General features: G+C 39.8%; 1 protein-coding gene across 3 annotated transcripts; it reads right to left on the bottom strand.

Annotated features, from left to right (window-relative positions):
* Positions 1-549: 549 nt before the first annotated feature.
* Positions 550-26514, bottom strand: LOC124862557 (homeobox protein Dlx3b-like). 3 transcript variants are annotated; one of them, XM_047356541.1, is made up of 3 exons: positions 25929-26514; positions 19213-19397; positions 550-835 (listed from the first exon to the last, which is right to left on the bottom strand). In XM_047356541.1, the coding sequence occupies exons 1-3, from the start codon at positions 26278-26280 to the stop codon at positions 569-571; spliced, it is 804 nt and encodes a 267-aa protein (XP_047212497.1). In that variant the 5' UTR covers positions 26281-26514; the 3' UTR covers positions 550-568. The 3 variants fall into 3 exon arrangements, with proteins under 3 accessions (XP_047212497.1, XP_047212496.1, XP_047212495.1); XM_047356540.1 differs by lacking the exon at positions 550-835 and adding an exon at positions 12936-17377 and having other exon boundaries at positions 25932-26513; XM_047356539.1 differs by lacking the exon at positions 550-835 and adding an exon at positions 12936-17377 and having other exon boundaries at positions 25929-26510.
* Between the last annotated feature and the right edge of the window lie 1251 nt (positions 26515-27765).

Consider the following 27765-nt stretch of genomic DNA (forward strand, 5'->3'; position numbering starts at 1 on the left):
TAAGAACCAAGTCTATAATCTTGACGGAATCTGTTAAGTTTTAATTGGAAAGTCATCTACAGTGATTTGCAAAAGTATTAATTTTCATTGACCGTATTCACTTTCTGTCACAAGCTGCAGGTTGTTTTGGGTATATCTTTACCAGCTTTGAATGTCTAAAGACTGGCATTTTTTCCCATTGTTTTTTTTTTTTAAGTTCAGTCACATTGGATGGAGAGTGTCTGTGAACATCCATTTTCAAGTCTCAGCAAAGATTTTCAATTATAATTTTGCTTGGGCTTTGACTGGGCTAACACATGAATGATCTTTGATCGAACACATTCCGTTGTGTTAGCTGTTAAGATGCACAAACATTTCCCCCAAAACACACAAAATCTTCCTCATAAAGCCCAAAAACTTTAACTTGTTCAGGCAAACTTTGGAGCATCAAGTTCTGGCTTGGCTATGGTCCAGATAATTATCCCAGTGGATCATTTTATACATGATCAAAACATATATAAGACATTCTTCCATATGCAATAATACAAACATTATTAGTATTACATTTATTTATGTTTTTATTTTCTATTTATTTTTTCTGTTTCACACAGATTATTTTAATGTGACAGTCACACATTAACATTAGGCACAGCACGCTACACTGACAAGGTAAACGAACAGGCGCTCCCTTCCCAACAGAATGGATGATTTGCTGCTCCAGAACTCTAAATCCCAGACTTCTGCTCATCTGCCGCCCTTTGTTTGAGGCGAAAGCTGACTCGGCGAACACATCCTGGACAATGCACTTGTCATGCCAGGCTTCCAGCTGTTTCCAGCTGGACTGCAGCACAGAGCTCTGGGAAAAAGAGAGGAGGTGGAATATGCTTTTACACAAGCAAAGGTTGGTGCACTGATGTCACAGTGTTACAGACGACATGTAGTCCTTACCCGGAGTAATTTTATATAAATTATAAACTTTTATTCACTGAGTGAGTTCCTACCACAGGTCTACATATCTTTAAAAGATGCATATTGGACTGTCACCAGGGCTGCTTTGGGACTTTCTGATGATTGTCTGCTTTACCTCATTCCTACCTTTAGGCGGAACATAAAAACTTCTAAACCTGTGGTTCAGACTGTTAGGAAGTGGACTGATGAGTCAAAGCAGATGTTACAGGCCTCCTTTGACTGCATACACTGCAGTGCTTTTGAAGCTTCAGCCTCTGTTTTAAACCAATTCACTGCTGCTCTGATACATACGTATTTTCAAGTTTTTGTTAGAACCTGTGTGCAGACAAGACCTTTTGCACATACAAGAACTATAAACAATATTTCCCTTCAAATCTGAGGAAGTTGCAAGGAACAAGGAAGAGGCTTGCATCAGTGGGGACAGAACGTTACATCCGCAGTCTAGAAAAAACTTACCAAGGAGATCAGGGCAGCTAGGAGAAGCTACATTGAGAAGCTAAAAAGCAGCTTCCTAGCTAACAACCCAGCTTCGGTTTAGAATGGTAGAATGAGAATGTCATGAAAATAGATTGAGAAACCTCACTGCCTACAGGAGCCCATTCCCTCCACCCTGAGCAGAACCCTCGTCTGGCAGATGACCTCAACAGCTTCTTTCTGCAGGTTTGAAAAGCAGCCTCCTATCAACTCGTCCAAATAGCATGCTGCATGACCTGACAATGTCTTCCCCTCATGCCTGAGAGCCTGCCCTGGCCATCTGGCTCCATTTTCACACATATCTTTAACAAGTCTCTGGAGCTCTGTGAGGTTCCCGGGTGTTTTAAACGCTCTACCATCATCCCGGTACCCAAGAAACGCACCATCAAGGGGTTAAATGGTTACAGATCTGTCGCCCTGATATTTGTGGTTATGAAATCAGAATCAGAATCAGAAAAGCTTTATTGCCAAGTACGTTTTTGGACATACAAGGAATTTGTTTTGGCGTAGTTGGTGCAATACAATACAAATTAAACAGTATAAACATATCTACAATATAATATAAATATATGTGCACAGTTTTAAGTGAGTGAGAGTAAGTATATAGTATAAGATGCAAGAGCAATACAACAGTGCAGGTGATCATTGTGCAAGTATGGCAGTGCAAGTAAAGCAGGAGTCCAAGCTGAGCGTTAATGTAACGCATAGAGTTACAGGTTACAGGTGTCCTGTCAGCAAAAACAAAAGGGAGGGGGGGGGGAAGGGAGAGTGTCAGGGTGGTTTCCGGGCTTTGTTAACAAGGCTGGTGGCAGATGGGAAAAAACTGTTCTTGTGGCGTGAGGTTTTGGTCCGGATGGACCGCAGCCTCCTGCCAGAGGGGAGAGTCTCAAAGAGTCTGTGACCGGGGTGGGAGGGATCAGCCAGAATCTTCCCTGCCCGCTTCAGGGTCCTGGAGGTGTACAGTTCCTGGAGCGACAGTAGACTGCAGCCAATCACCTTCTCAGCAAACCGAATGACACGCTGCAGCCTGCCCTTATCCTTGGCTGTAGCAGCGGCGTACCAGATGGTGATGGAGGAGGTGAGGATGGACTCAATGATGGCTGTGTAGAAGTGCACCATCATAGTCTTTGGCAGGTTGAATTTCTTCAGCTGCCGCAGGAAGAACATCCTCTGCTGGGCTTTCTTGATGAGGGAGCTGATGTTTGGCTCCCACTTGAGATCCTGGGAGATGATGGTTCCCAGGAAGCGGAAAGATTCCACAGTGTCAATTGTGGAGTCACAGAGGGTGATGGGGGCAGGTGGGGCTGGGTTCTGCCTGAAGTCCACAACCATCTCCACTGTCTTTAGAGCATTGAGCTCAAGGTTGTTCTGGCTGCACCAGTCCAACAGATGGTCCACCTCCCATCTGTACGCGGACTCGTCACCATCAGAGATGAGTCCGATCAGGGTGGTGTCGTCCGCAAACTTCAGAAGCTTGACAGACTGGTGACTGGAGGTGCAGCTGTTGGTGTACAGGGAGAAGAGCAGAGGAGAGAGAACACAGCCTTGGGGGGAACCGGTGCTGATGGTCAGGGAGTCAGAGACGTGCTTCCCCAGCCTCACGCGCTGCTTCCTGTCAGACAGGAAGTCAGTGATCCACCTGCAGGTGGAGTCGGGCACACTCAGCTGGGAGAGCTTCTCCTGTAGCAGAACTGGGACGATGGTGTTGAAGGCAGAGCTGAAATACACAAACAGGATCCTGGCATAGGTTCCTGTGGAGTCCAGGTGCCGGAGGATGAAGTGAAGGGCTAGGTTGACTGCATCGTCTACAGACCTGTTGGCTCTGTAGGCAAACTGCAGGGGGTCCAGGAGGGGGTCGGTGATGTCTTTTAGGTGTCCTTTGTGCATCTGGTGTTGAAGCATCTGAAAGACATTACAGGACCTTGCTGGAGCGCCTGCAGCTTGCTTTCCGGGCTAACAGGTCAGCAGATAATGCTATTAATGTTGGATTAGACTTCATCCTGCACCATCTCGACCACTCAGGGACATACACCTGGATCCTGTTTGTGGACTTCAGCTCTGCCTTCAACACCATCAATCCAAACATACTCCACCAGAAGCTTACCCATCTCACAGTGCCAGCTTCCATCTCTCAGTGGATCACCCACTTCCTGATTCACCAGCAGCAGTGGATCAGGATGGGGAGTATCTTCTCCCACAGATGAACCATCAGCAGCAGAATCTCCCAAGGGTGTGTTCTCTCTCCACTCCTCTACTCCCTCTACACAAATGACTGCAAATCAGCAGTTAGCTTCTGACGTTTGCAGATGACACAGACAGGAAGTGTATATGCTGGTCCACTGGTGGGGTAAGAAATACCTGGAGCTTAACTTGCTCAATACAGTGGAGGTGATCGTGGACTTCAGAGAATACCCTCCACACTGCCTCCCCTCACCATCCTCAACAACACTGTGTCTGCTGTGGATCACTTCCAGTTCTTAGGAACCACTCTTTTTTGGGGGCTTGAGATGTTCTTCAAACAGACACTCTTCATAGGAAGGCCTAGCAGTGACTGTACTTCCTGCGACAACTTAAGAAGTGCAACCTTCCACAGGAGCTGCTTGTTGTCTTCTACATATCTTCTGCCATTATTCAGTTTGTCCTGTGTTTGTCCGTCACTTTGTGGTTTAACCCATCCACAAACAGGACAGAACCTTTACACATCTAGTGCCAGGAAAACGGCAGCTAACATCTCTGCAGACCACACACATCCTGGACACAAACTGTTCATACTTTTTACCCTTAGGTCGGCGCTACAGAGCACTATTTGCAAAAACTAGCCACCACAGGGACAGTTTCTTCCCCCTGGCTGTATAATTCAGACATCTTTCTTTTTTATGAAACACTATATATATACATACAGGTCCTTCTCAAAATATTAGCATATTGTGATAAAGTTCATTATTTTCCATAATGTAATGATGAAAATTTAATATTCATATATTTTAGATTCATTGCACACTAACTGAAATATTTCAGGTCTTTTATTGTCTTAATACGGATGATTTTGGCATACAGCTCATGAAAACCCAAAATTCCTATCTCACAAAATTAGCATATCATTAAAAGGGTCTCTAAACGAGCTATGAACCTAATCATCTGAATCAACGAGTTAACTCTAAACACCTGCAAAAGATTCCTGAGGCCTTTAAATCTCCCAGCCTGGTTCATCACTCAAAACCCAATCATGGGTAAGACTGCCGACCTGACTGCTGTCCAGAAGGCCACTATTGACACCCTCAAGCAAGAGGGTAAGACACAAACAGAAATTTCTGAACAAATAGGCTGTTCCCAGAGTGCTGTATCAAGGGAAGTCTGTGGGAAGGAAAAAGTGTGGCAGAAAACGCTGCACAACGAGAAGAGGTGACCGGACCCTGAGGAAGATTGTGGAGAAGGGCCAATTCCAGACCTTGGGGGACCTGCGGAAGCAGTGGACTGAGTCTGGAGTAGAAACATCCAGAGCCACCGTGCACAGGCGTGTGCAGGAAATGGGCTACAGGTGCCGCATTCCCCAGGTCAAGCCACTTTTGAACCAGAAACAGCGGCAGAAGCGCCTGACCTGGGCTACAGAGAAGCAGCACTGGACTGTTGCTCAGTGGTCCAAAGTACTTTTTTCGGATGAAAGCAAATTCTGCATGTCATTCGGAAATCAAGGTGCCAGAGTCTGGAGGAAGACTGGGGAGAAGGAAATGCCAAAATGCCAGAAGTCCAGTGTCAAGTACCCACAGTCAGTGATGGTCTGGGGTGCCGTGTCAGCTGCTGCTGTTGGTCCACTGTGTTTTATCAAGGGCAGGGTCAATGCAGCTAGCTATCAGGAGATTTTGGAGCACTTCATGCTTCCATCTGCTGAAAAGCTTTATGGAGATGAAGATTTCATTTTTCAGCACAACCTGGCACCTGCTCACAGTGCCAAAACCACTGGTAAATGGTTTACTGACCATGGTATCACTGTGCTCAATTGGCCTGCCAACTCTCCTGACCTGAACCCCATAGAGAATCTGTGGGATATTGTGAAGAGAACGTTGAGAGACTCAAGACCCAACACTCTGGATGAGCTAAAGGCCGCTATCGAAGCATCCTGGGCCTCCATAAGACCTCAGCAGTGCCACAGGCTGACTGCCTCCATGCCACGCCGCATTGAAGCAGTCATTTCTGCCAAAGGATTCCCGACCAAGTATTGAGTGCATAACTGTACATGATTATTTGAAGGTTGACGTTTTTTGTATTAAAAACACTTTTCTTTTTTTGGTCGGATGAAATATGCTAATTTTGTGAGATAGGAATTTTGGGTTTTCATGAGCTGTATGCCAAAATCATCCGTATTAAGACAATAAAAGACCTGAAATATTTCAGTTAGTGTGCAATGAATCTAAAATATATGAATGTTAAATTTTCATCATTACATTATAGAAAATAATTAACTTTATCACAATATGCTAATATTTTGAGAAGGACCTGTATACACTACTGGTCGAACGTTTTAGATACACTTTCTCACTTAATGGGTCACTTGGAATAATGAACACACATGGAATTATGTAGTAAACAAAAAGTGTGAAAAACCTCTAAACATTTTAGATTCTGTGTTTTTGTAATATTACCTGGTCTAGTCCTTTGTTTTCTGTCTCCCTGCACCCCAAGCCCACACCAGTTCTGTGTTTTTCCCTGTGTCTGGTCACGTTTGTCATTGGTTCCCCCTGCTGTCCAGTTTTGTATTTAAGCCCATTTGTTTCCTTTGTTCCCCGCTGGTTCCTTATGTGTCGTTTGTGTTTGTTTGCACGCCTGGTAACCTTTCCTTTCCTGCCATGAGCAATAAAGTGTCGTCTTACCTGCAAACGTCGAGTTTCAGGAGTTCTTCCCCGCATATTGATCTAACAATATGCGGGTTGTAAATCATCCCATTTATGTTGTAAATGGGATGATTTACAACGGTGCTGTAAATCAAACTCTTCCACTAATTCTATTAGTTAAATTGTAACAGTTTGTTTCCCTGATGTGTCCTGCAGAGTTTTCATTTCATTGAAGCCTATAATTGTTACCTATACTTTTTGGAATTGTTGTCTGTCAATACATTTATTTTAAAAATTAAGACATTCAGAATGATATGAATGTGAGTGAAACAGTAATATGTTTAATAATTTTATTGAAAATGGTTGATATACAGTAGTTTGCAGAATTGTGGCTACAGGATTTAAATGTTTTGAAAGCTGAATGTGAGAGCAGGGGCCTCAGTCCATGATTTTAACTATGACCTTTTTTAATTACATATATAAGAAATTTAGAATTGAACTGATTTTGTTTTTTATATAGATTTTAAAAGTTGGTTGACTGTTTCTTTGCTGTCAAACTAACATAATTCTTCCCAGAAATAATTATTAAATTTTCCTAAATAAAATATATGCACATCAATTGTATTGGATAAATTCTAACAGCATGTTTTATCAGTGTATGGCATACGAATCTAGTGACCCAAGTTGTAAAATGAAATAAAAAAAATAAAATAAGAAATAAAAATTTGATTCCTGCATGTTTTCAAATGAATGATTATCTTTGTAATTGTTTGGAAGTAACTATATCTACTAAGGAAAATTGCACAATGGTAAATACATGGAAATTAATTAAAAGTAGTTGGAACAAAATGGAGACACCTTGGCGTAGGGTTGGGGACAGTGGTGGCGAGGAAGCAAAATAACCTGCCACACCACACGGCATCAAAACAATATTATTAATTGGCTACAATTCATTTTAAACAAAATGTTTGATGTCACCCAAAATATTGATTATTTTATGTACTGTAGGCTGACATGTTCATCTTAATCTGACAGGCATACAGGTCCTTCTCAAAAAATTAGCATATTGTGATAAAGTTCATTATTTTCCATAATGTCATGATGAAAATTTAACATTCATATATTTTAGATTCATTGCACACTAACTGAAATATTTCAGGTCTTTTATTGTCTTAATAAGGATGATTGTGGCATACAGCTCATGAAAACCCAAAATTCCTATCTCACAAAATTAGCATATCATTAAAAGGGTCTCTAAACGAGCTATGAACCTAATCATCTGAATCAACGAGTTAACTCTAAACACCTGCAAAAGATTCCTGAGGCCTTTAAAACTCCCAGCCTGGTTCATCACTCAAAACCCCAATCATGGGTAAGACTGCCGACCTGACTGCTGTCCAGAAGGCCACTATTGACACCCTCAAGCAAGAGGGTAAGACACAGACAGAAATTTCTGAACGAATAGGCTGTTCCCAGAGTGCTGTATCAAGGCACCTCAGTGGGAAGTCTGTGGGAAGGAAAAAGTGTGGCAGAAAACGCTGCACAACGAGAAGAGGTGACCGGACCCTGAGGAAGATTGTGGAGAAGGGCCGATTCCAGACCTTGGGGGACCTGCGGAAGCAGTGGACTGAGTCTGGAGTAGAAACATCCAGAGCCACCGTGCACAGGCGTGTGCAGGAAATTGGCTACAGGTGCCGCATTCCTCAGACCTGGGCTACAGAGAAGCAGCACTGCACTGTTGCTCAGTGGTCCAAAGTACTTTTTTTGGATGAAAGCAAATTCTGCATGTCATTCGGAAATCAAGGTGCCAGAGTCTGGAGGAAGACTGGGGAGAAGGAAATGCCAAAATGCCAGAAGTCCAGTGTCAAGTACCCACAGTCAGTGATGGTCTGGGGTGCCGTGTCAGCCGCTGGTGTTGGTCCACTGTGTTTTATCAAGGGCAGGGTCAATGCAGCTAGCTATCAGGAGATTTTGGAGCACTTCATGCTTCCATCTGCTGAAAAGCTTTATGGAGATGAAGATTTCATTTTTCAGCACGACCTGGCACCTGCTCACGGTGCCAAAACCACTGGTAAATGGTTTACTGACCATGGTATCACTGTGCTCAATTGGCCTGCCAACTCTCCTGACCTGAACCCCATAGAGAATCTGTGGGATATTGTGAAGAGAACGTTGAGAGACTCAAGAACCAACACTCTGGATGAGCTAAAGGCCGCTATCGAAACATCCTGGGCCTCCATAAGACCTCAGCAGTGCCACAGGCTGATTGCCTCCATGCCACGCCGCATTGAAGCAGTCATTTCTGCCAAAGGATTCCCGACCAAGTATTGAGTGCATAACTGTACATGATTATTTGAAGGTTGACGTTTTTTGTATTAAAAACACTTTTCTTTTTTTGGTCGGATGAAATATGCTAATTTTGTGAGATAGGAATATAATGTTTCCAAATGTGCTCATATATGCTTATAACATCCTACAAAATTTTAGATTTAGGAGGGAACAGAAACATACTTAGTTGATTATTTTTTCCAACATTGGTCTCCTAGTAGCATAGCGTGAACCAGAAGCATTGTATCTGAACATAAGGAAATTCTATAGCGATAAATCTCTTTAAGTCTCTATTGAGTTCTCCCTATAAATTGTCTTCCTCTTCCTCTCAAATGAAAAGACAGTTGACTGTTGCTTTTTCATTGAGGAACTATAGGTAGCCAAAACAAGGGGTGGCTAACACACATTGAGCTGTGTTAGTGACTCATCATTTCACTTTTACCTATGTTTTTTCTTGTTTTCTTTTAAGGATCAAAGCACTCTTCTAAAAAGGAAAAAGGTGGTGTTAGACTGTGGAATTTTTAAAGGTATTTTATTCTGCCACCAGGAGCTGCATCCTGTTGCTTCAGGGAGAGTTAACAACAGAGAGTTTTATAGAAAAATTCAAGTCCTAATGAACTAATGAAAGTCTGACACAGGCTTAGTAAACATGGCAACCAAAGAACGCCTGCTTAAGAGAACATAAACAGAAGAAAAGCAACACAGAGACACAAAACACATGAGACCAAAAACATAAATCATTGCTGCAGGTATGTCCTACCATAGTACAGTGCTTTAAAAAAGTCTTCCTGTTCCTTTAAATGTTACATTTTCTCACATTTCAACCAAGTTTCTAAGTATTTGTGTACTTTGATTTGGGACACAACAAACAAAAAAGGTCAACATTTAACTTTTTGCAAGATAGTAACCGTGAAAGAAAATGAATGCTGTAAATCATCCTAAAACCCACCATCCCCACTGTAAAATACTTGGTGACAGTATCAGTCTGTGGGAATACTTCTTCTTCAGCAGAGACAAGGTAGCTGGTCCAGATTGATGGAATCATGTTCCAGTCAGGGGATGAAACATGTACTGAACTGTACATAAAGAAACTGTTAAAAACTCAGATTCCATAAATGCACTGAATTAATCCAGTTTTAGTACAGCGCAGGAAGGAGAAGTCACAGCTTGAATGTCCGTCCTGTCATGGAACCACTGACAAACACTTCTCCCAGCCACATCTCTTTCTCATTACCCATGGCAGTGCACCTGACTGCATTGGGGAGGCAGCACTTGACCACCTAAATGTCTTTGAAACTCGCTACCGAGTAGGACTCTACTTTGAAGAATCCTTGAATCCGGAGTTGACTACGATTCGATTCGTGGTTTGTGTATCCGTCAATCGAAGAACAACCAAAAGTTAGCTTATCTTCTGCTGTCCATGCATCCAGCAAATAACACGGATAATTAAGACAAGTTGTCTTAACCTTTCTTTCTGAGCTTCTATAGAAAAGGAATCTGAGCCAGAGGCTCCTCCTAAAGAAAGAAGGACCCGGATAAATCCATCTATCCATCCAAGGTGTTCCCAGGTCAACAGGAATATATAGTCCCTCCAGCATGTTCTGTTTCCTCTAAAGTCCTCTTCTAGTTATTCCCTATTATTCCTTTCAATGTGAAAGAGCAGCAGTTCCAAATTCCCCCAGGATGATAGAGCTCTGCACTCTCCCTCTAAGGATGACAACAGCTACAAAGCGGAAGCTCATTTCAACCAGCTGGATCTGGTTGAAATTTGTTCATTCATAATCAATATCCCATTATATGTAAGGGTTGAAACATAGGAAGAGAGTACCTTTGAGTTCTTCTCAGGACACAAAGGTACACCACACCCGGTCAGAAACAACTAATCAGAGTCAGGAAGAACGTCTTAGCAGTTTCAGTCATGCTCGTGTACATGCTGCCCAAACCCTCCCCCACACTGCTCATAACATCGTTCGAGATTGCTGTATGCTGCAGCTGTGCTGGTGGCGCAGAAACAACCCAACGTTAGAGGAAAATTGCCAATTTCTTGAAGGGCACCTCCTCAAGAAACAAAGACAGGTTAACCGAAGAAGACCAATGTCTTCAACCAAGCTGCGCGTTCACGGCAGTCTCCGCTGTTAAGGGAGGAGCTGTGGAGGGAGGCCTGTAGCACAGCAGAGAGCAAGGGGGAGGGACCTGTAAGGTGTGCTTGTTCAAATTGTCAGGCTAAGTCCACAGTTTTCTTAGCACTCCCTACAGCAGCTTAAGGAAATTTTCAATAATTTGCATCCTTTTTTGTTTTGTTTCTTGCTTGTGTTTCTTCTTTTTCCATTTTGAAGCTCCTTTTACAACCTGATTAAAAAATCGAGCAGCAAGTGGAAATAACTGTAATTTATTTCCATGTCTTTAGATTTTGTTCAGGAATGTATTTGACCGTGGCCCAACATGCCCTGGAGGTGCTGTGTTTGATGTTGGAGAACCTATCTGTCAACTTGGCTGAACAGGTCATTCCTGCAGGCAGGGAAAGGAAAGTCAAGTCAGCTCCGAATTTTTGTGCCACTGTTGGAAACCTTTCCGCTGCTGAGTTTTTCTGTCAGCTCTGCTTGCAGTGAACTGATGTCATCACCTTGTCTTGACATCTTAAGTTTGCCTGCAGATCCATAAAACAATTTTTATGATCTTCAGGTGAAGGAAAAAAAATCAGGTGGGCTCTGAATCAAATAATTTAATAATAAACACAAATGTTCCTGAACTCTACACTCCACCTGGCACATTTGTTTTTGGTTACGAGAATACAAGCTACTGATGGTTCCTGAAAACTGTTACTTGACAAGCAGAAACTCACAATGGCTTGTTTTCCTTGCAAAGTACCAGTTACAGGTTTCTACACGTCCTTGTTTGCCCTCTCTGTCTGTCTTCCTGTGATGTTCAGATACATTCCTCTCTGACACCTGGAAGCTGAGGGATCAGCACAGGAAGCTAAGAGCCTCAATACACATTGGTGGTTTCTCAGGGGATCTGTAGGCCATATTTGAAGGCTCCAGTAAACTATTGCATAATGAAATAGATGTGCACAGTGCATTTTCTCATCTTTTGAACTTTTTTTTGTCATTTTCTAAGTAGGAAGGCAGTAAATAATAGTACTGCTGCTCCAAAACAGGGGTAGTCTTCTTGCATAGGGCTTCACAGATGAGCAATGGTGCACACTTTTGCTTCAAATCTAGAAGGTTGCTAGTTGAATCTTAGCTGGGGCCTTATGTAAAATGTGCATGTCCTTGTTCATGAGGTGCTTTTTGCTGTGTACTGCTGACTTTAAATTGCTTTTGAGTACACATTTTTGTGTGGATGGTTGTCTGGCTCTGTGTGTTAGTTCTGCAACGGACAAGCTACCTCTCCAGCATGTACCCCACCCCTCATCCGTTTATTTATGAGGTTAGGCTCACCGATGTCTTCCTTCTTGCCATTCAACATAAATACCAGATTAGACTAGAACAAAACGTAAAATTGTCTTGTCAACAGATTCTGCCAACAACACTAGTCCTCTGCTGCTTATTGAGAATCATTATTATTGAGAGTTATTGAAAATGCTTCATGATGCTGTTTGTGCATTAGTGTTCTGTATAACAAACCTCTGAGGCCTTCACAGAACAGACGGACTGTATTTACTAATTAAATGACTTGTTTCATTGCACCTCATTCAAATGGATTTTATTTAGGGATCTCAAAGAAAGGGGGAATAAATGGCACGATTTACAACATAGATCATTTTTCTTTCACTTCCCAATTATGCACTACTTGCTGTTTGTCTATCACACAAATTTAAACAAAATGCACTGTGCTCATAATGTTGATATGAAAAAAAGTGACCAATATTCATTGCTTTGCACTTTTTATTGGCCAAGCTAATGGTGAAACTTTCACTTCGCTAACAGTAATTTCACATTGAAAAATTCAAATATGTGTTCAGCAAAGTTGTGTAAAAATATTATTTTAATTGTTATTTTTCTACCTTGTCACGCCCTGGCTCTGTCTGTGTTTGCAAGTTATATACACAAAACCTCCTCTCCTTTCCAACTGGATCCCACATGAAAGCATTCGACACCCATCTCTCTCAGTGTCAGCGGTGTGTTATTAGCATCTCCAGACTCCGGTGTGTCTGCAGCATCGTCACCTCCCACAGCCTTCTTTACACGAACTCTGCATGCAAATGTAAAATATATAGCTGGGTGCAACCTGTGTCTGCTGTCTGACTCACTCCAACAGATTTGCTGGGAAAGCACCGCCAGCACAACAGCACAGTGTGTGTGTGTGTGTGTCGCATTCACAGGTAAATGCATCCAGAAATAAACACAAGTGAAGTACATTAAATGTTAATTTTATTAAATGAAAAACAAACAAAAAATACTTAAAGGCACATGGCATTGTACTTTCTCATATTTACAATTGAAAGTATAAATAAAAACCTGAGTTTTTCAAAATTTTCTAGCAATAGGTTCCAGCTTTTATTTTGTTTTTAATCAGCCTGTGTCTATTTGCACTGATAAGGGCAAATTGGGTGATAAAATACATGGCAATAAGCATATGCCGAGCATGGGGAAAAAGTGGTCGTTAATCCAAGGTAAAAAATAAAAGAAAAATGTGATGCGATGTCACCAAGGTAACGGTGATCTAATACATTTCAGTTTCGAAGTTACAAATTGGCAATTAACATATTATCATTCTACTGTGTTGAGGTTTACACCTGAAATAGAGTCCTGCAAAATTAAAATAAATCATTTTGCATGCCATAACTAGTTCTGTTAATCTGCTGGTGATGTTAATGTCACACAAATATTCTACTAGTGGTGCAACATCTTAAAGTCTCAAATGCACATTTTGGCATTTGGTATGTATGAAAACCTTTGAAGTTCTTCAGTTGTAAAATTAGTTAATGAAGAAACAGGGTAGACAGTAAAAAACAATTTTTCTTACAGAAGGTACGTAGGAGACATCTGACAATCTTAGGTTTTATCTGCTCCTAAATCCTGAGGAGATAATACTGTGCTCACATACAGATCCAAAAATGGCTAAATGTAGGCTTCAGACTTTTTTTATATCCTAAAATAATTCTGGTCTAAAACTGTTATTGCCTTGTAAAAAAAGCAGGGAATGAATGTTTTTCTTTTTTGTGTTCCCGTGTCAAACATGCACTGCGAAATAAACAGATCTGGTCAGAGAAACTATGCAGATATGTCATTTTTGCAAAGATCAACAATTTCATTGCTGTTCAAAGAGGAGTGTTATGATATTCTAGCTCAGCGATTTGCAACATTGATTTCACAAGAAAAAAATTAAGCAGGTCTTTTGCAATATTTTGGGGGAATCTAAGAATCTCTACTTTAATTTTTACAAATAGAATAAAGGTTTCACAAATTACAAACTGTTTTACAGAATATGTAATAAGTGCAGAATGATCTAATTACAGATTAGATGATTTTGAATTCAAACGTTAAAAAGTAAGGAAAAAGTGCCAGAAAGCTCAGAATATTTGTGTGGAATAGTGTAGAATTTGTAGAGGAACATTTATATGAAACCTGTGTGAAATAACCATTAGTTTATCTCAAAATAAGACGCTGATGTCATTAGCGGCTAAAGGTTAGCCAGTCGCTGTATTCTCACAGTGCTTACAAATCTTCATATCTTGTCTGTCACTTTGTTACTGTTTCCTTTTTCTACCAACTACCCAGGACGTTGCCACACAGATGTTTTAATAGTGGTCGAGGTTTTCTTGAATGAGTGTTGCAAGTGAGTCCAGCAGGTAGTCTTTATTAGTCGACTCTGTTGAAAACGACTGGGCAACACACCAACTACTTCCTTTTCAGTTCAAAATAAAGTCCTCAAACTTTAGCACAGACTGCTAAGTTTGAAGAAATAAGTAAAACAAAAATACATTAATTCAGATGTCACATCAGTTAAAAAAATTATAAAACTGTGTTTGCATGAACCGCTATGGCATTTTTGTGACAGATGTCTTTCTTACTAAAATAAATTTCGAAATCTGAGGGAAAAACTGACTGCATTTAACTTAAATGAAGACATTAACAGAGTTATCACATATAAGGAAAGTGATAACTCAATTCAACTGAATGTCGATTCGATTTTAACACTGACAAATATAAACAAATTGAACTGACAAAAGGAAAAGGTAGTAGCTAAAACTTACATAATTATAAATGAATCAGAATGGATGAAAAATTTTTAACCATGACTTGAATCTTCTCATCAATGCAAACTTTTTTATCAATGTAGCCCAGAAAGAGGTCTCTAAAGGAGATGTTGTTAGACATTAGAGTAATATCTGGAAAGCATGGATTCAAAGCTTTTTACCATCAGTATTTTCATTCATTTATTCATCTTCTATATCGCTTATTCCATAGTGGATCAAGGGGAAGCTGGTGCCTATCTCCAGCAGTCTACGAGCGAGAGGCAGGGAACACCCAATCCATTGCAGGGTAACATACAGACATACACGACAAACAACCATGCAGACATCCATTCACACCTAAGGGCAATTTAGACAGACCAATTAACCTGACAGTCATGTTTTTGGACTGTGGGAGGAAACCGGAGTACCTGCTGAGAACTCACACATGCACGGGAAGAACATGCAATCTCCATGCAGAAAGACCCCCGGCCGGGAGTCAAACCCAGGATCTTCTCGCTTCAAGGCAACAATGCTACCAACTCCGCCACCGTGCATCCTCACATCAGTATTTGTCATCTATTATTCCTGGGATGAATTGGATGAACACTGACCTCTGGATTTCATTCAGCAATATATATTCCTTAGATTGAAAAACACTAGAAGATAAATGTCCTAATTGGAAAACAAATCCAGGGCTTACAACTATGTAATGAACAAAAAGAAAGCAACTAAGCATTTTTGTAGTAAATTAAAAGTAACATTTTCACATTGTTTATGATAATTCGGGATACACTGATCAGTGATTTGTAGCCGATTTACAGTCTGTTTTTTGCAAAGCTGAAGTAGAGGTGAAGACATAGCATGAGCGAGTGAGCTGTTGCTGTAAAAGAGGGTTGTGCTATTTTAAAACAGACCAAATGATTTCAGAGATTAGATTTTAATCAGTATTTAGCATCTTATCTTAGTGATAACCTCAGCTAATCTTCCTAAAACATTTGTGTAGAGGATGTAGAGCCTAAACTTTAAGATTTCCAAAAGGCTGCCAGCATTTCCAGTTCCAGCATGCTCCATGACAAACATAGGTGGAGCGCTGAAAACATAAAACAGAACAACTTTGATAATAAGTTCAGCCTTCCTGTTGTCTGCTGAAGTCTCTCTCTCTCTCTCTCTCCCTCCCAGCCTGAATGATCTATAGACATGTCTCAGCAAGTTGTGAAAAAACAGTTTCACATTGTTGTGCTCTCTCTGACGTCAATGTAAACACCTCCCTGATGCTGAAAATTATTAGCTTTAAGTCTTCTTCCCTGAGTATCAACCTCCACACCAAAGAGTGTTGTGATTATTCTCTGATAAGGACAGATTGGGTTTTTGAGTCTCTGATGAAGAGTTTCTAGATGAAAATGGGTCAGTAGCTGATTTCTCCGGCATCTCGTATTAAACTTTGTAGTAATTACAAGTAATTGCCTCACAGTTGCACGGTCTTTTCCCTAATTACACAACCTCACTTCCCCACAACACAACTTTGATTGCAGTGCGTTTCTATACGGGAGAACCAGAGACGTATAAAAACAATTTGAAAAACTTACCACAGTTTGGCCTAGGTTGTTGCTGTACATTGCTCAAAGCACAGAGGAGTGTTACATCAGTCTAAGCTTAGTTTAACACAAAGATAGTAAAATTGTACTAAGTCCTTGTTTTACACCGATAGGAAAGGGGTTTACCTCAATAGTCTTATTGGTTGGTAAAGTCCAGCAATGATTTTCAGTAGCATGTTGTTTCAGTAGGGAAAAGACGGAGGACATGTTCGGAACATAATTTATGAATGACCAAATAATTAAAGGTTTCTACATTAAATATGGAGACACTTCATATAGAAAAAATAATTCACATAATATTATCTCCCCACCTCTTATGTTTCCACCTTAAGCAGTGCAAAACACTTCAATCCATGTAATCTCCCACAAGGTTTTGAGTCCAACATGGGAGTGGTGGAGGAAATATTTGAAGTGGACACTGTTTATCAGCCCCCATTTGTAGTTTTTACAAGTCATTTCTTGTGTCTCTTGTCTGTTAAGTAATTTGGGTCACAGCAAAGCTGTAATTCCTCTGAAAAGAAAAAAAAATATCCCTCTAGTTTTTCAGCACAGGGCTTCAGGCAAAATGCTGTCGAGTGTCCAGATTCATGGGCTCAGTAGATGGTTCGCATACTCTGTGTATCTGATGGTCCTGTAGGTGGTGTGTGGTGCATCTGGCCCGACTGTGCCAAACCTAAATGTGCCCCCTGCTGCTGGTACCAGTTGTGCTGCGCAAACCCATCCATGTAAGCTGGAGAGGAATTGATTGGAGGCTGATACGGCCCCTGGCCTCTGCTGGCAGGATCCAGCAATGCATTATTCTTGAGGCCACTGCTATTTGTGTCGTTGATGTTGCTTATGCTGCCATTTGTATTGTTGCTGCTGGTAGTGTTGTCCCACATAGCTGGGGACGGAGGAGAGTTGCACGCCATGGAATCGCTGGCATCTGGGCTATGTTCGCAAGGTATTTCCCCAAGAGGAAACTCTCCGTTCTTGTACAGCTTCTTAAACTTAGAGCGTCGATTCTGGAACCAAATTTTGACCTAGAACAAAGAACATTTAAAAGCACATTGTAAGGCTTTTTTGACAAACTTTACTGTAACTCATAGGAGGAAGCAAACTAATTCCAATAGTGCCCTGCAATTGTTTTCATGACGCCTGCATTTTTCTGCATTTCTTCTAGTTGCAACTTTGACTTGAACCTCTACTCCAGTCTCAAGTTATTTGCAGTTTCTAACAGCGTTTATTGCAAGAACTAATTGCATTTCGCTCCATCCATCTTACCGTCTACTCTGATTAGCTTCCCTGTCCCTGCGGAAGACACATCCCCAAAGCATGATGCCACCACCAGCATGTTTCTCTGTGGAGATGGTGTGCTCAGGGTCATGTGCAGTGTTACTTTTCCACTACACATAATATTTTGCAAGCAGGCCAAAATTGAAAATAATTAAAATTATCTGCTTGACAAGTTTAGAACATAGAATCAATAGTTTCCTTTTGTTGCTTGTGGAAGAGATGGAGATAGAAGTTCTTTGCATTTTCCTGTAAATGTTTATTGCTGAGATTTGTATTGACTAATAGAGATTTGTTTAGATATCTTTTTTCTGTAACTTCATTTCGGATAAACACAGATCAATGTTTCCTTAATAAACCAATCAGGGATTTGTTAGTGATTTCTAATTTTACCAGATATTGATTTCGACATTCAGAAAATTTACCGTTTACATTTTAGGAGCTTCTTAAAGCTTTCTTCTTTCATTGACCTAATTTTAAACATGGTAGTGATGCTGAGAATAGGTAGCTTTTAATCACCTTCCCACAGTTGTAAATTCCACACCGAAAAGTTTTAGCACTGAGAACAAGCTAAAAATCTGTCAATTCAAGTTACCTGTCAATTTCTCAGTTTTTCTATTAAGAAAATTTAAGTTGATACTCCTTACAAAACTCATTTAGAGACTCAAAAAGAGTGGCATGAGAAAAGTTAAAATGAAATGATGTTTGTTAGGTAGAAGAGGAGGTAATGTTTTTTCTGCAAATGTCTAACAACTTTTCTTGGTAACTTGTGTCTTTTTTCAGCATATACTACAAGTCCTTTAAAGAAAATCAGCTAAATTCCGATGTGTGTTGGCTTATCATACCAATGAAATCACGTACCTTATGTAATGGGGCTTTCTACATATATAAAACAGATGGGGGTGTTTGATATGCTTGTGAGAGTCACTCAAGGATAACGCTGAATAATGATCTACAACAGCCACAATAAAACAAACCATACCTCAAGTTTGAATGTTATCACTACAGTGAAGATGACTGGTAGTAAATCATTAGTGTAAAGATTATGACTTTAAATAACAAGCTGCAAAATCTTCCTGCAATAACTGTCAACTATTGAGAAACATTCCTTGCATCTTGTATCTCGCTTATTATATGTGGTTTTGATAAATGTGTTTTATTTATACTAGAAATAATAGATTTCACATGTTTATTTTATCTTAACTACTATACTATTCTTTTTTGCAGATTTCATCTTTTCAACTCATACAAAACAGCTTAAAGTCCTCAACTACCTACAGATTCTTTTATTTTAACCAAAAGCAAAATGTGTGAATTAAAACAGCTCAAAGCCAAGATTAAGTTTGAAGTCTTTTTCCTTAAAATCATTCAGCAAATATCCTGTATTTCTATTACTTACACCTGTATTTTTTATTCCTTTTTAAATGTAATTTCCGTCATTAATCCTGAACATTCTAGTCCGTCTGGACATCCTGACATTTGAACTGAACAGCTCCAGCTAACAGATGTGTCATAACTTCTTCTGAAACATCTTTTGTTTCTACACAGAAATCAACGGAACAAGATGGTTGCCTTACAGCCTTACCTGCGTTTGGGTGAGGCCCAGCTGCGCAGCCAGCTCAGCCCGCTCCGGTAGAGCCAGGTACTGGGCCGACTGGAATCTGCTCTGCAGCACGGCCAGCTGGTAACTGGAATAGATGGTCCGGGGTTTGCGGACCTTCTTGGGTTTCCCGTTGACCATCCGGACTTCCAGGTCCGGTTCCTCTTTCACTGTGCCGAGGCGAAAGGGCAAAAATCAATGATACTGTTCCCTCTCCTGCTTTGTCACACAAATATTTTATAAGAGCTCTCTGGAGGAAAGTCCGAACTGAGAGGTTGTAGCAGAAAAATAGCTGCGGCTTCTGCAACATAGAACTTTCAAAGAAATTCCTCTAGCACTGTGAACTTATAATTTGGTCTCAGAGTTTCCCACAACTGGGGGAAGGAGACAGAGATTTATTGGTACTGTTGCTGTAGCCTAAATGCCTGCTTGGGTAGAATACTCCCAAGTTGCACTGGTATTCTAGCAGGAAATGTTGCTTGAAAAACAAATTGTTTAGTAAATTTCAGCAGAATGAAAACAATATGTATTCCTAAATCAGAAGAAAACTAGTAAGGAACTGAATGCATTTGATGACTTGGTAAGCATTTATATGTTATAGAACTGGTTAATGACATTTATTATATTTCTAAAACAAATTTCAAGAGAATAATCTTAAAAAACAGAATTCCCACATTATAAGGTCCTGGTCACCCACACTAGACACTAGGCATGAGAGGGTTACTGGTATCAAGGTTACTGTTTCTCAATTGCTAAAATTTTACACCACAAAGCTCCTTCAGTTTAAAGTTAACAATGTGTCAGAGAAAGTGCCAGAATCACTGATTTTTTTTACCGACTCTATAAAGCATAGAGTAACATTGCTGCCCTTCCTCCACCTGTTGCTGCACACTGATGGTATTTGTATTTGATTTTTTTTTTTTCCTAACATTCCTTGTCACCTCAAAATAGTCACATTGTGGAAACCTCTCCTTATAAGGTCACGCTGGTGCTACAATTAGCAACAATTAGCAATCAGCTATAGCTTTGCGTTTCTCCTTTAAATATCAACGAAAGTGTCGGATCATTGCTGTTTTCTGGTTGTGTAGAACATAACACAACTCTGCCCCTCCCCCACCTGCTGCTGCGTGTTTTACTTTTCTTTCACTTCAAAGTAAGACTAATTAGGTTATTAGGTTAAGTGTTTCCAGTCATGCAAAACGTGGATGGTAATGGTATAGAACTCAAAAATCAACACAAAACAAAATGCTGCTTAAAACTACAGTTAGCAAGCTTTGTCAAAGCAGGTTTCTGCCCTAATGTATGAAGTCCTTTTAATAAGATTTCAGTAAAAGTGTTAGCAGGACCACTGTTTTCTCTGACTCCTTAAAGTGAGATGAAATCACCTGTACAGACATTCATGGTGCGGTGACCTCAGGAGTGCCACTCACCACTCTTAATGAGGTAACACTGTTTTAAAAATACTGCTGACAAGCAAAGGACAGCATGAGCTGGTGGCCCAATTAATTAACCAGCTAATATTAGACTGCCGCTGTTACTTTATAACGAGCAGAACAACAAAAAAAATTATAATATTCGATGCCATAAGATCTTGAAAACTGCTGCTACATATAGTAGATGATTTTAATATATTTCTGCTGAGATCTGTGCATCAAAATTAAATTAACGATAAATAAATATGGATGACATGAGGTGTAATAAGTGAACATAGAATAAGTAGATGTAAAATAAATAATAATCTATACACTGCAAAATTTTAGAAGTAGTATGAGTTATTGTTTCTTTCAAATAAAAGCAGTTAGATCGCTGTAAAGATTTTTGTTTTCTCACGGAAAATGTTCCATTGGCTCAGAAGGGAAAAAAACATTCCCAGTTAAATTAGAAATAGGAGTATAAAATGTATATTTATTTAAATATGAAAATAGTAAGAAAGCAAAAGTTTAATTCTGTGCCATGCATGTATAAGAAATATTACACTGCAGAAGGAATAGTCACACAGTGTTTAGCAGCCTGCTAGCCAACAGAAAAAATGCTGTTGCAGAATCTAAGAACTTTTTTAAATCCTTAAAGTGATCTTAGAGCTATAATTTGCCAGGATTACTGAAAGTTTACTAAAGGCAAAATTGTTTTCTTTGGACATTGTCTTCGTTTTTCTAGCCTGTTTTAAGCCCAGTCCACTGAGCCAAACCCAAGGCAAATCTCTGCTTTAGACACATTTTAGCAACAATTTTGATAGTTCTGATTTAACTCTTGTAGAGTAAAATGTGTTCTTTGCTAAGATATGTTTTATGTGTTAAAAGTTTTGGAACATGTCTATGCCCAATTAAGTTAAAGTCAGAGTTAAGTGACTTGAACAAACAACCAACAAAAAAAAAATTATTAGGTACCGAACAGAACTAGCGTGAAAAAAGAGACTTTAAAGAACGCCTGAATAAATACTGAATGTTTAAACCACAGCAGCAGTTTACAGCAGCAGTCTGGATGCTTTGAAGCCAAGGATAAAGAAAGAGGGTTGGCTTGAGATGATTGCATAGCTTCGTATGACAGGATACTTCTGAGAGGACGGAAGGATTCTGGAACCTGAATTTTTACTTCATGCTTCAAATTTAAAAAATCATTTTAAAACGTGGACTGAATAAGCTGTGAAATTAAAAATGCTGTACATTCAAACCAATCTGTAATGCATGTTTTAGATCCAAATAAATGCACACATGAGAAATAAAACATCGCTTATTGGCATCCTTGTTTGTTTATTTATTTGTTTGGGCGTGACTTCTGAGCCTTGCGTGATAAGGAACTTTTCAACGGCGGATGATTCAAAGGCCAAGGCTGGCTGACATGCCGTGACACCTGATATATCGTGGCAGTGGGCCAAAGTCCCCTGGGGCCATTTCCAGGAGTCAACTCCCAACTGGAATGCCAAAAGAACACCAGTCTCTCTTGTTTTCCCACCTCCGGTGTGCACGGATGCCCTACAAAGCTTGAGGAAGAGCCAAATAAACGTAGTTTTTGAGGGCAAACTGAGAGTCTTGACAATAATTGTTGCACAAAATGATGGTGTTTGTGCTCTGCAACGCAATTTAGAGCAACACTTGTATTTTTATGCAATATTTTAGTTTAAATGGAACATGTTTAAGCCTATCTTTGGTTAACGTCAACTAGTGTTGTGGCATCCTCACCCCTCAAACTGATGTCTTCCCTTAAATTCTAAATGGTCTAAAATTGTTTATTTAATAAATGACATAACAGTGACCCTGGGTAAAAATGTCTCATGCCTGGCCTTTCATCGTCCCTCCAATTGTCTGATTTCTCAGCATCAACAATGAACTACTAACGCTTAATTAGTTCATGAGCAGAACATGCATTTTAGCAGATGTGGATTTTGTCCATCCATTATCAGAATTATGGGAGGATTGGTGGGTTGTCAATCAAAACATTTACATGTTATATAAATCCAGCTCACTAGACCAGACTATACATGATATTTGGTTTGTGAGACCAAGACGAGAGTTTAACCACATTTTTGAGAAAACTAAGAATCCTTGGGTTTCTGTTATTACAAATAAAGGTTTTATAACAACCAAATAAAAAATACAGTCCATGATTGATTTGTCCAAATATTACAGTTTTTATGCTTGACTAATTTTAACGTGGTCCTACTGCCAAAAAGGAATGTAAAATTCTCCTTTTTGTCATTTCTGAAAGAGAATAAATCTCAGACTGTGTTTTAAAAACATCTCTGTTCAGTGTAGAACAATCAAAACCCTGTTTGATCAGCATTTTATGTTTTGAACCACACATGGTCGAACAGCCCAAGCTCTGGTAAAAACTGTGAAATAGCCCTTTAGTTTAGTGTCATTAGGAAACTATGAAGTAGGAGTTAACTTTAGCATTTTGTTAGCCAGAAGAAGCCTTATCACAGTGCTTAGAAATCACTTGTATCTGTTCTGCAACTCTGCCATTGTTTCTTTTTCTATCGAGTAGACAATGAGCTGCCAGACAAACAATTTAAAAGTAGTGAGGATTTCTTCGAAGCTTTTTAACCTAGTGTTTTTACTGCAGAGCAATCCATGAACTACTTCCTTTCTTACTTCAAAAAAAGAGTTTCAAAAATAAATACAAGGTGCCAGCTGAACATGTTTTCATATGCAGCACCAATAATAAAATTTTAACTCAATTCACCACAAAAAGTCACATGTCGACAGACCTGATAGAGCTTTACAGGAAATAATTCACTTGGATAACTGCTACCATGGCATTTTAATATTACAAGATCTCTAGTAGCATATTAACCTTTACTATACATTAAATTGTTTATTTATTGCATTTAAGCATAAAAGGTTTTGTATTACAATTTCAGACCCAATTACAGTGGAACATTTCTAGGCCTTGCTGTTACCAGAACTGCCGTAATTTTTTTCACAGCACAATTGATACATTTAAACACAGAACTCAACATTTTTGAGTAGCCATTTGGAAAGGCTCCATAAAAGTCAGATTTCCAACCTAAGAGTTGGAGGTCCCCGTAATATTTCCAAGTACAAAATTTAAAATGGCTGCTGCACATATAAAACATAGCAATAACTGTTTTAGTAACCAGTTTATTTATATTTCTGGTAGTTGATATATCATCAAAGAAGACACACATATGGAGCAGATCAACCTCCTATTGCAAATATGTTGTCTTTGTATGCAAAAAGTACTGAATAATACATTATTATCAACTAGTATTGCTATGAGCCTTTAGCCTGGCAACTGAGGAAAGCACATCTCACTAGCTTTTAAACTGGACCTGAGGTAAATTAATGTAACATTCAGTTTTGAATTTCAGTTTCAATTTAATTATATGTAGGGACTCAGTGTAAATTCTAAACTTTATACAACTTGCTTTTACCGGACCTAAATAACTCAAATTTGTAAAAAAATAAATAAATAAAAAACATTACAGTGTTTTTTTTTTTTTTTATGAACCTAATTATTGTTAACACTTGAAAAGGAGCTATTGGATCTTGTGTACTGCTAATAATCTTCCCTGTGAAACATGTGCAGAGAATCGAACGAGTTGTCCAGTCGAAGTAACTATTGGATGCAATGCAGTGTAAAAACCAGTACAGTACTGTTAGCATGAACCACATTGGGTTCTCTGACTAGCTGTTAGCTTTAGCAGAATGAAAACATTATAAGGTTTCTACTGGTGGTAAGATATTAACTGCAGTCTGTAGAGCGATATGTCATCGAATGAGAATTCAAGATAGGTAAATATAAAATATTTGTCATCAAAGTTAAGGTCATCACACATAGTGCTACATAGCTACTGTTTATTTTAGGCTCTTATTATGAGCCCTGAATATGAAGGAGAGTGTTTTCAGCTTGTCCTGTAGCTAGACTCTTATTTTGAAGAACGAAGAAAAGCACTTCTTATGTTGTGTTCTGGTTGCATATTGGAGCTGACTGATAAGGCAGACTGCACATTGGGCTGGCTGGTGACATAAGCATGGAAGAAGACAATAGAAACAGTATCAGTCAAGGATAAGACACAAATAACCTACAAATGATATAAAAATACTGTGTCTGGTCATTAACAGTGCTGAAGTCAGCATCAGCTTCAGAGCCTCCTCAGTGCTAAAATTAAGGCCTTCTTAACAGTTTGTTTGGGAATCTGGACTGCGTTTCTTCAGCTTAAAGGTCCAAAATCTAAAACACTAACAGAGGTCAAACCTTAGGTGGATACTTCTAGACTAAACAGAGCTTCCTTAGGAGACTGTTTGAGATTTATGATTTTTTTTATTTTATTTGTAAAAACAGAAAAACAAGTTTTTTCTGGCATCAGGACCACTTGTAGAATTAGACAAGCATGAAAACAGGAACACATTGACTCATTCTACACTATTGTACTCTGGCTACAGGTTCTTTATAATCTCCAACATTTTCTATATGCGAAGACAAAATAAATCTCAGGATCCTTAGTTTTCCTTGGAATTCTGCTAAGATCTTGTTTCACCTTGTAAACCACATATCATGAACCGCCGTACCTGTTGAACTGGCTGTAGTGCTACACCACAACTTGTAATCTCATAAAGCTTCACTGCTTTAAGTTACAACTAAACTAACCAATATTAATAAGCCTAAGTGGCATTTACCTTCTTAAAAGTAAAATTAAGAAGAAAATTAACTTTTTTTAGAGTAGGTGAAGAGTGTTGAACAGGACACAAAAGGTCACAAATAACCACCTTTAGAAATCAAAAATAACAATGCTTGAGTAGTAATAAAGATGTACTTATAATTGTATTACTCCTGCATATTTGTGATTTGAAGCTTGGGTACACGAAATAAATAAACTGTTTAAACTATAATAAGGATACGTGACTTATGGAAAAGTCCAATTTACTGTAATATCTTTTTTTATATAATTGCATTATTGTTATAGAAGTATTCATTTTTTCCGTTTAAAATTCTAATCAATCAAATGTAATTGTATTTTCACTGTCTTTACAGATGTTTACCAGATGAAATAAACGGTGGGTAACATAGTGTAAGTCCGTCTACTATTTTAGGATGATAAGGGTCTGTTTGAAATGACTTGGGAAATGGATTTGAGTGGATTTAGTGGGGTCTACTGATTGGAAACATTAAGTCAAACAAGCCAAAAATGATGAAGTAATGAAGCAGATGTTTTAGATTAATAATTTTTTTTTTCTTACCACCTTCTTGCAGCGCAGACTGCATCTCCCTGCCGAACGCTCCGTGCTCTCTGTATGCCGCATGCGGGTACGGGTATTCCGCCTTGCCCACTGAGTAAGCGCCGCTGGGAGCCATCCCGTTCAGGTTGTAGTGGTGGTAGGTGTACGGGTTCATGTGAGGAGCTCCGTACGGCTGCTGCGCTACGTAAAAGTCCTGCGAGCCGTGCAGCGCGCTCTGCCCGCTGTAGAAGCCCGCGTCAGCGGTGGACTCCGGCAGGGTCGGAGGGGAGTCCCTGGTGGAGACAGAGGTCCCCACACCTGCGGGCAGGGAAGGTTTCTTCTCCTCAAAGACAGGTGACGATTGTATGTTCATTTTAAACTAATGCCTTTAGTTGTTTCAGTTTGCTTTGGACTTGGCCCTGCTCGATGTAAACTTCTGCTACCCTCAGTCAGTGTGGAGCTGGCGTTCACAAACTCCCTTGACGCAGCAGCCAGCCAGGCTGTCCACCGTGGCGGGCGGCGCCCAACCCAGCAAGAGCTCCTAATTACAGGGCGCGCCGAGCTGAGCCAAGCCAGGCAGGACAGAGAGGAGTTGATGTCTCCTTCTCATTGGCTCCCGCGCCTGTGCCCTAAAGCCAAGACAGTGTTCACTGTCGCCTGTCTGGCTCCCTTCTCCTCCCCGCAGAAAACGTACATAAGCCTCTTCATGAGCCTGAAGCCGGCGGATGAACCGCTGGTTCATGACTTGCAGAGAAGTTTCTTACCGTCTTTGGCATTCAGTGTCATGCAAAAACACCGTGGCTTGAACCTCTCCACATTTACATCTTTACATCTACTAATGCATAAAAATTTGAATGCTAAATTAAAAAATGCAACTGCCTTTAGAAGTAACATAATTAGTGAGAGAACAAGCGAACAAACTTCACAATTAAGACCAAGGAACACATGGACAAGGTTATTGAAAGGTTTGAAGCAGAATTAGATCATAAAACAATATCCCAAGTATGGCACAAGCACAAACCTACCAAGACACGGTCATCCGCCTGCAATGACAGGTCAAAGGGAGTATTTATCAGAGAAATAGCCATATTAACTCCAGAATTGCAGACACTGTTGAGTGTCCAGAAGAAAGTCACTGATAAAAGAAAGCTATAAGGAGTACCATTTCTAGATGGCCACAGGCTGTTTGAAGGACACAGCGTGTGGGAGGAAGGTGCTCTGGTCAGATGAGACCAAACTTCAACTTTTTGGCAGAGATGTAAAATGCAATCTGTGATGGAAAACTAAAACTGCACATGACCCTAAACACACCATCCCTATGGTTAAAACCAGTGGTGGCTACATCATGCGGTCCTGCTGAAGAATGCTTACTGCTGCAAAATAATTGTAGTAAAATGTGGTTCTACAAAGTATTGACTAAGTAGGTTGAAGATAAATTCATGCCACACTTTACAGATGTTTTTTTGTAAAAAAAAAAAAATCAAAACCCAAATGCCAATTTCTTCCTATTTGTCTTTCCCTTAACAATTATAGGCTGTCACAGACGTCCAAATAAAATACATTGAAATTTGTGACAATACATTGTGAGAAAAATCACTGAGTGTGAATACTTTTGCAAGGAATTGTGTATTCAAACCCTGCCTTGAAGAACTTCAGTGAGGCAAAGGTTTACATACATAATGATGTTCGGATAACGATTTCTTGCACACTGGCCTGAAGGTGCTGCTTCTCATTCAGATGCAAAACTAGCACCAGGTACTGCTGGGGGGAATATGTGAAATGTAAAATATGCTCAGAAGGCAGAGGAAACCTTTTCTGATAACTATCTATCTAAAACAGAATGGAACCCGAGTGTTTT

This window comes from Girardinichthys multiradiatus, chromosome X, assembly GCF_021462225.1.
Source record: "Girardinichthys multiradiatus isolate DD_20200921_A chromosome X, DD_fGirMul_XY1, whole genome shotgun sequence".
In the NCBI taxonomy this organism is placed as follows: domain Eukaryota; kingdom Metazoa; phylum Chordata; class Actinopteri; order Cyprinodontiformes; family Goodeidae; genus Girardinichthys; species Girardinichthys multiradiatus.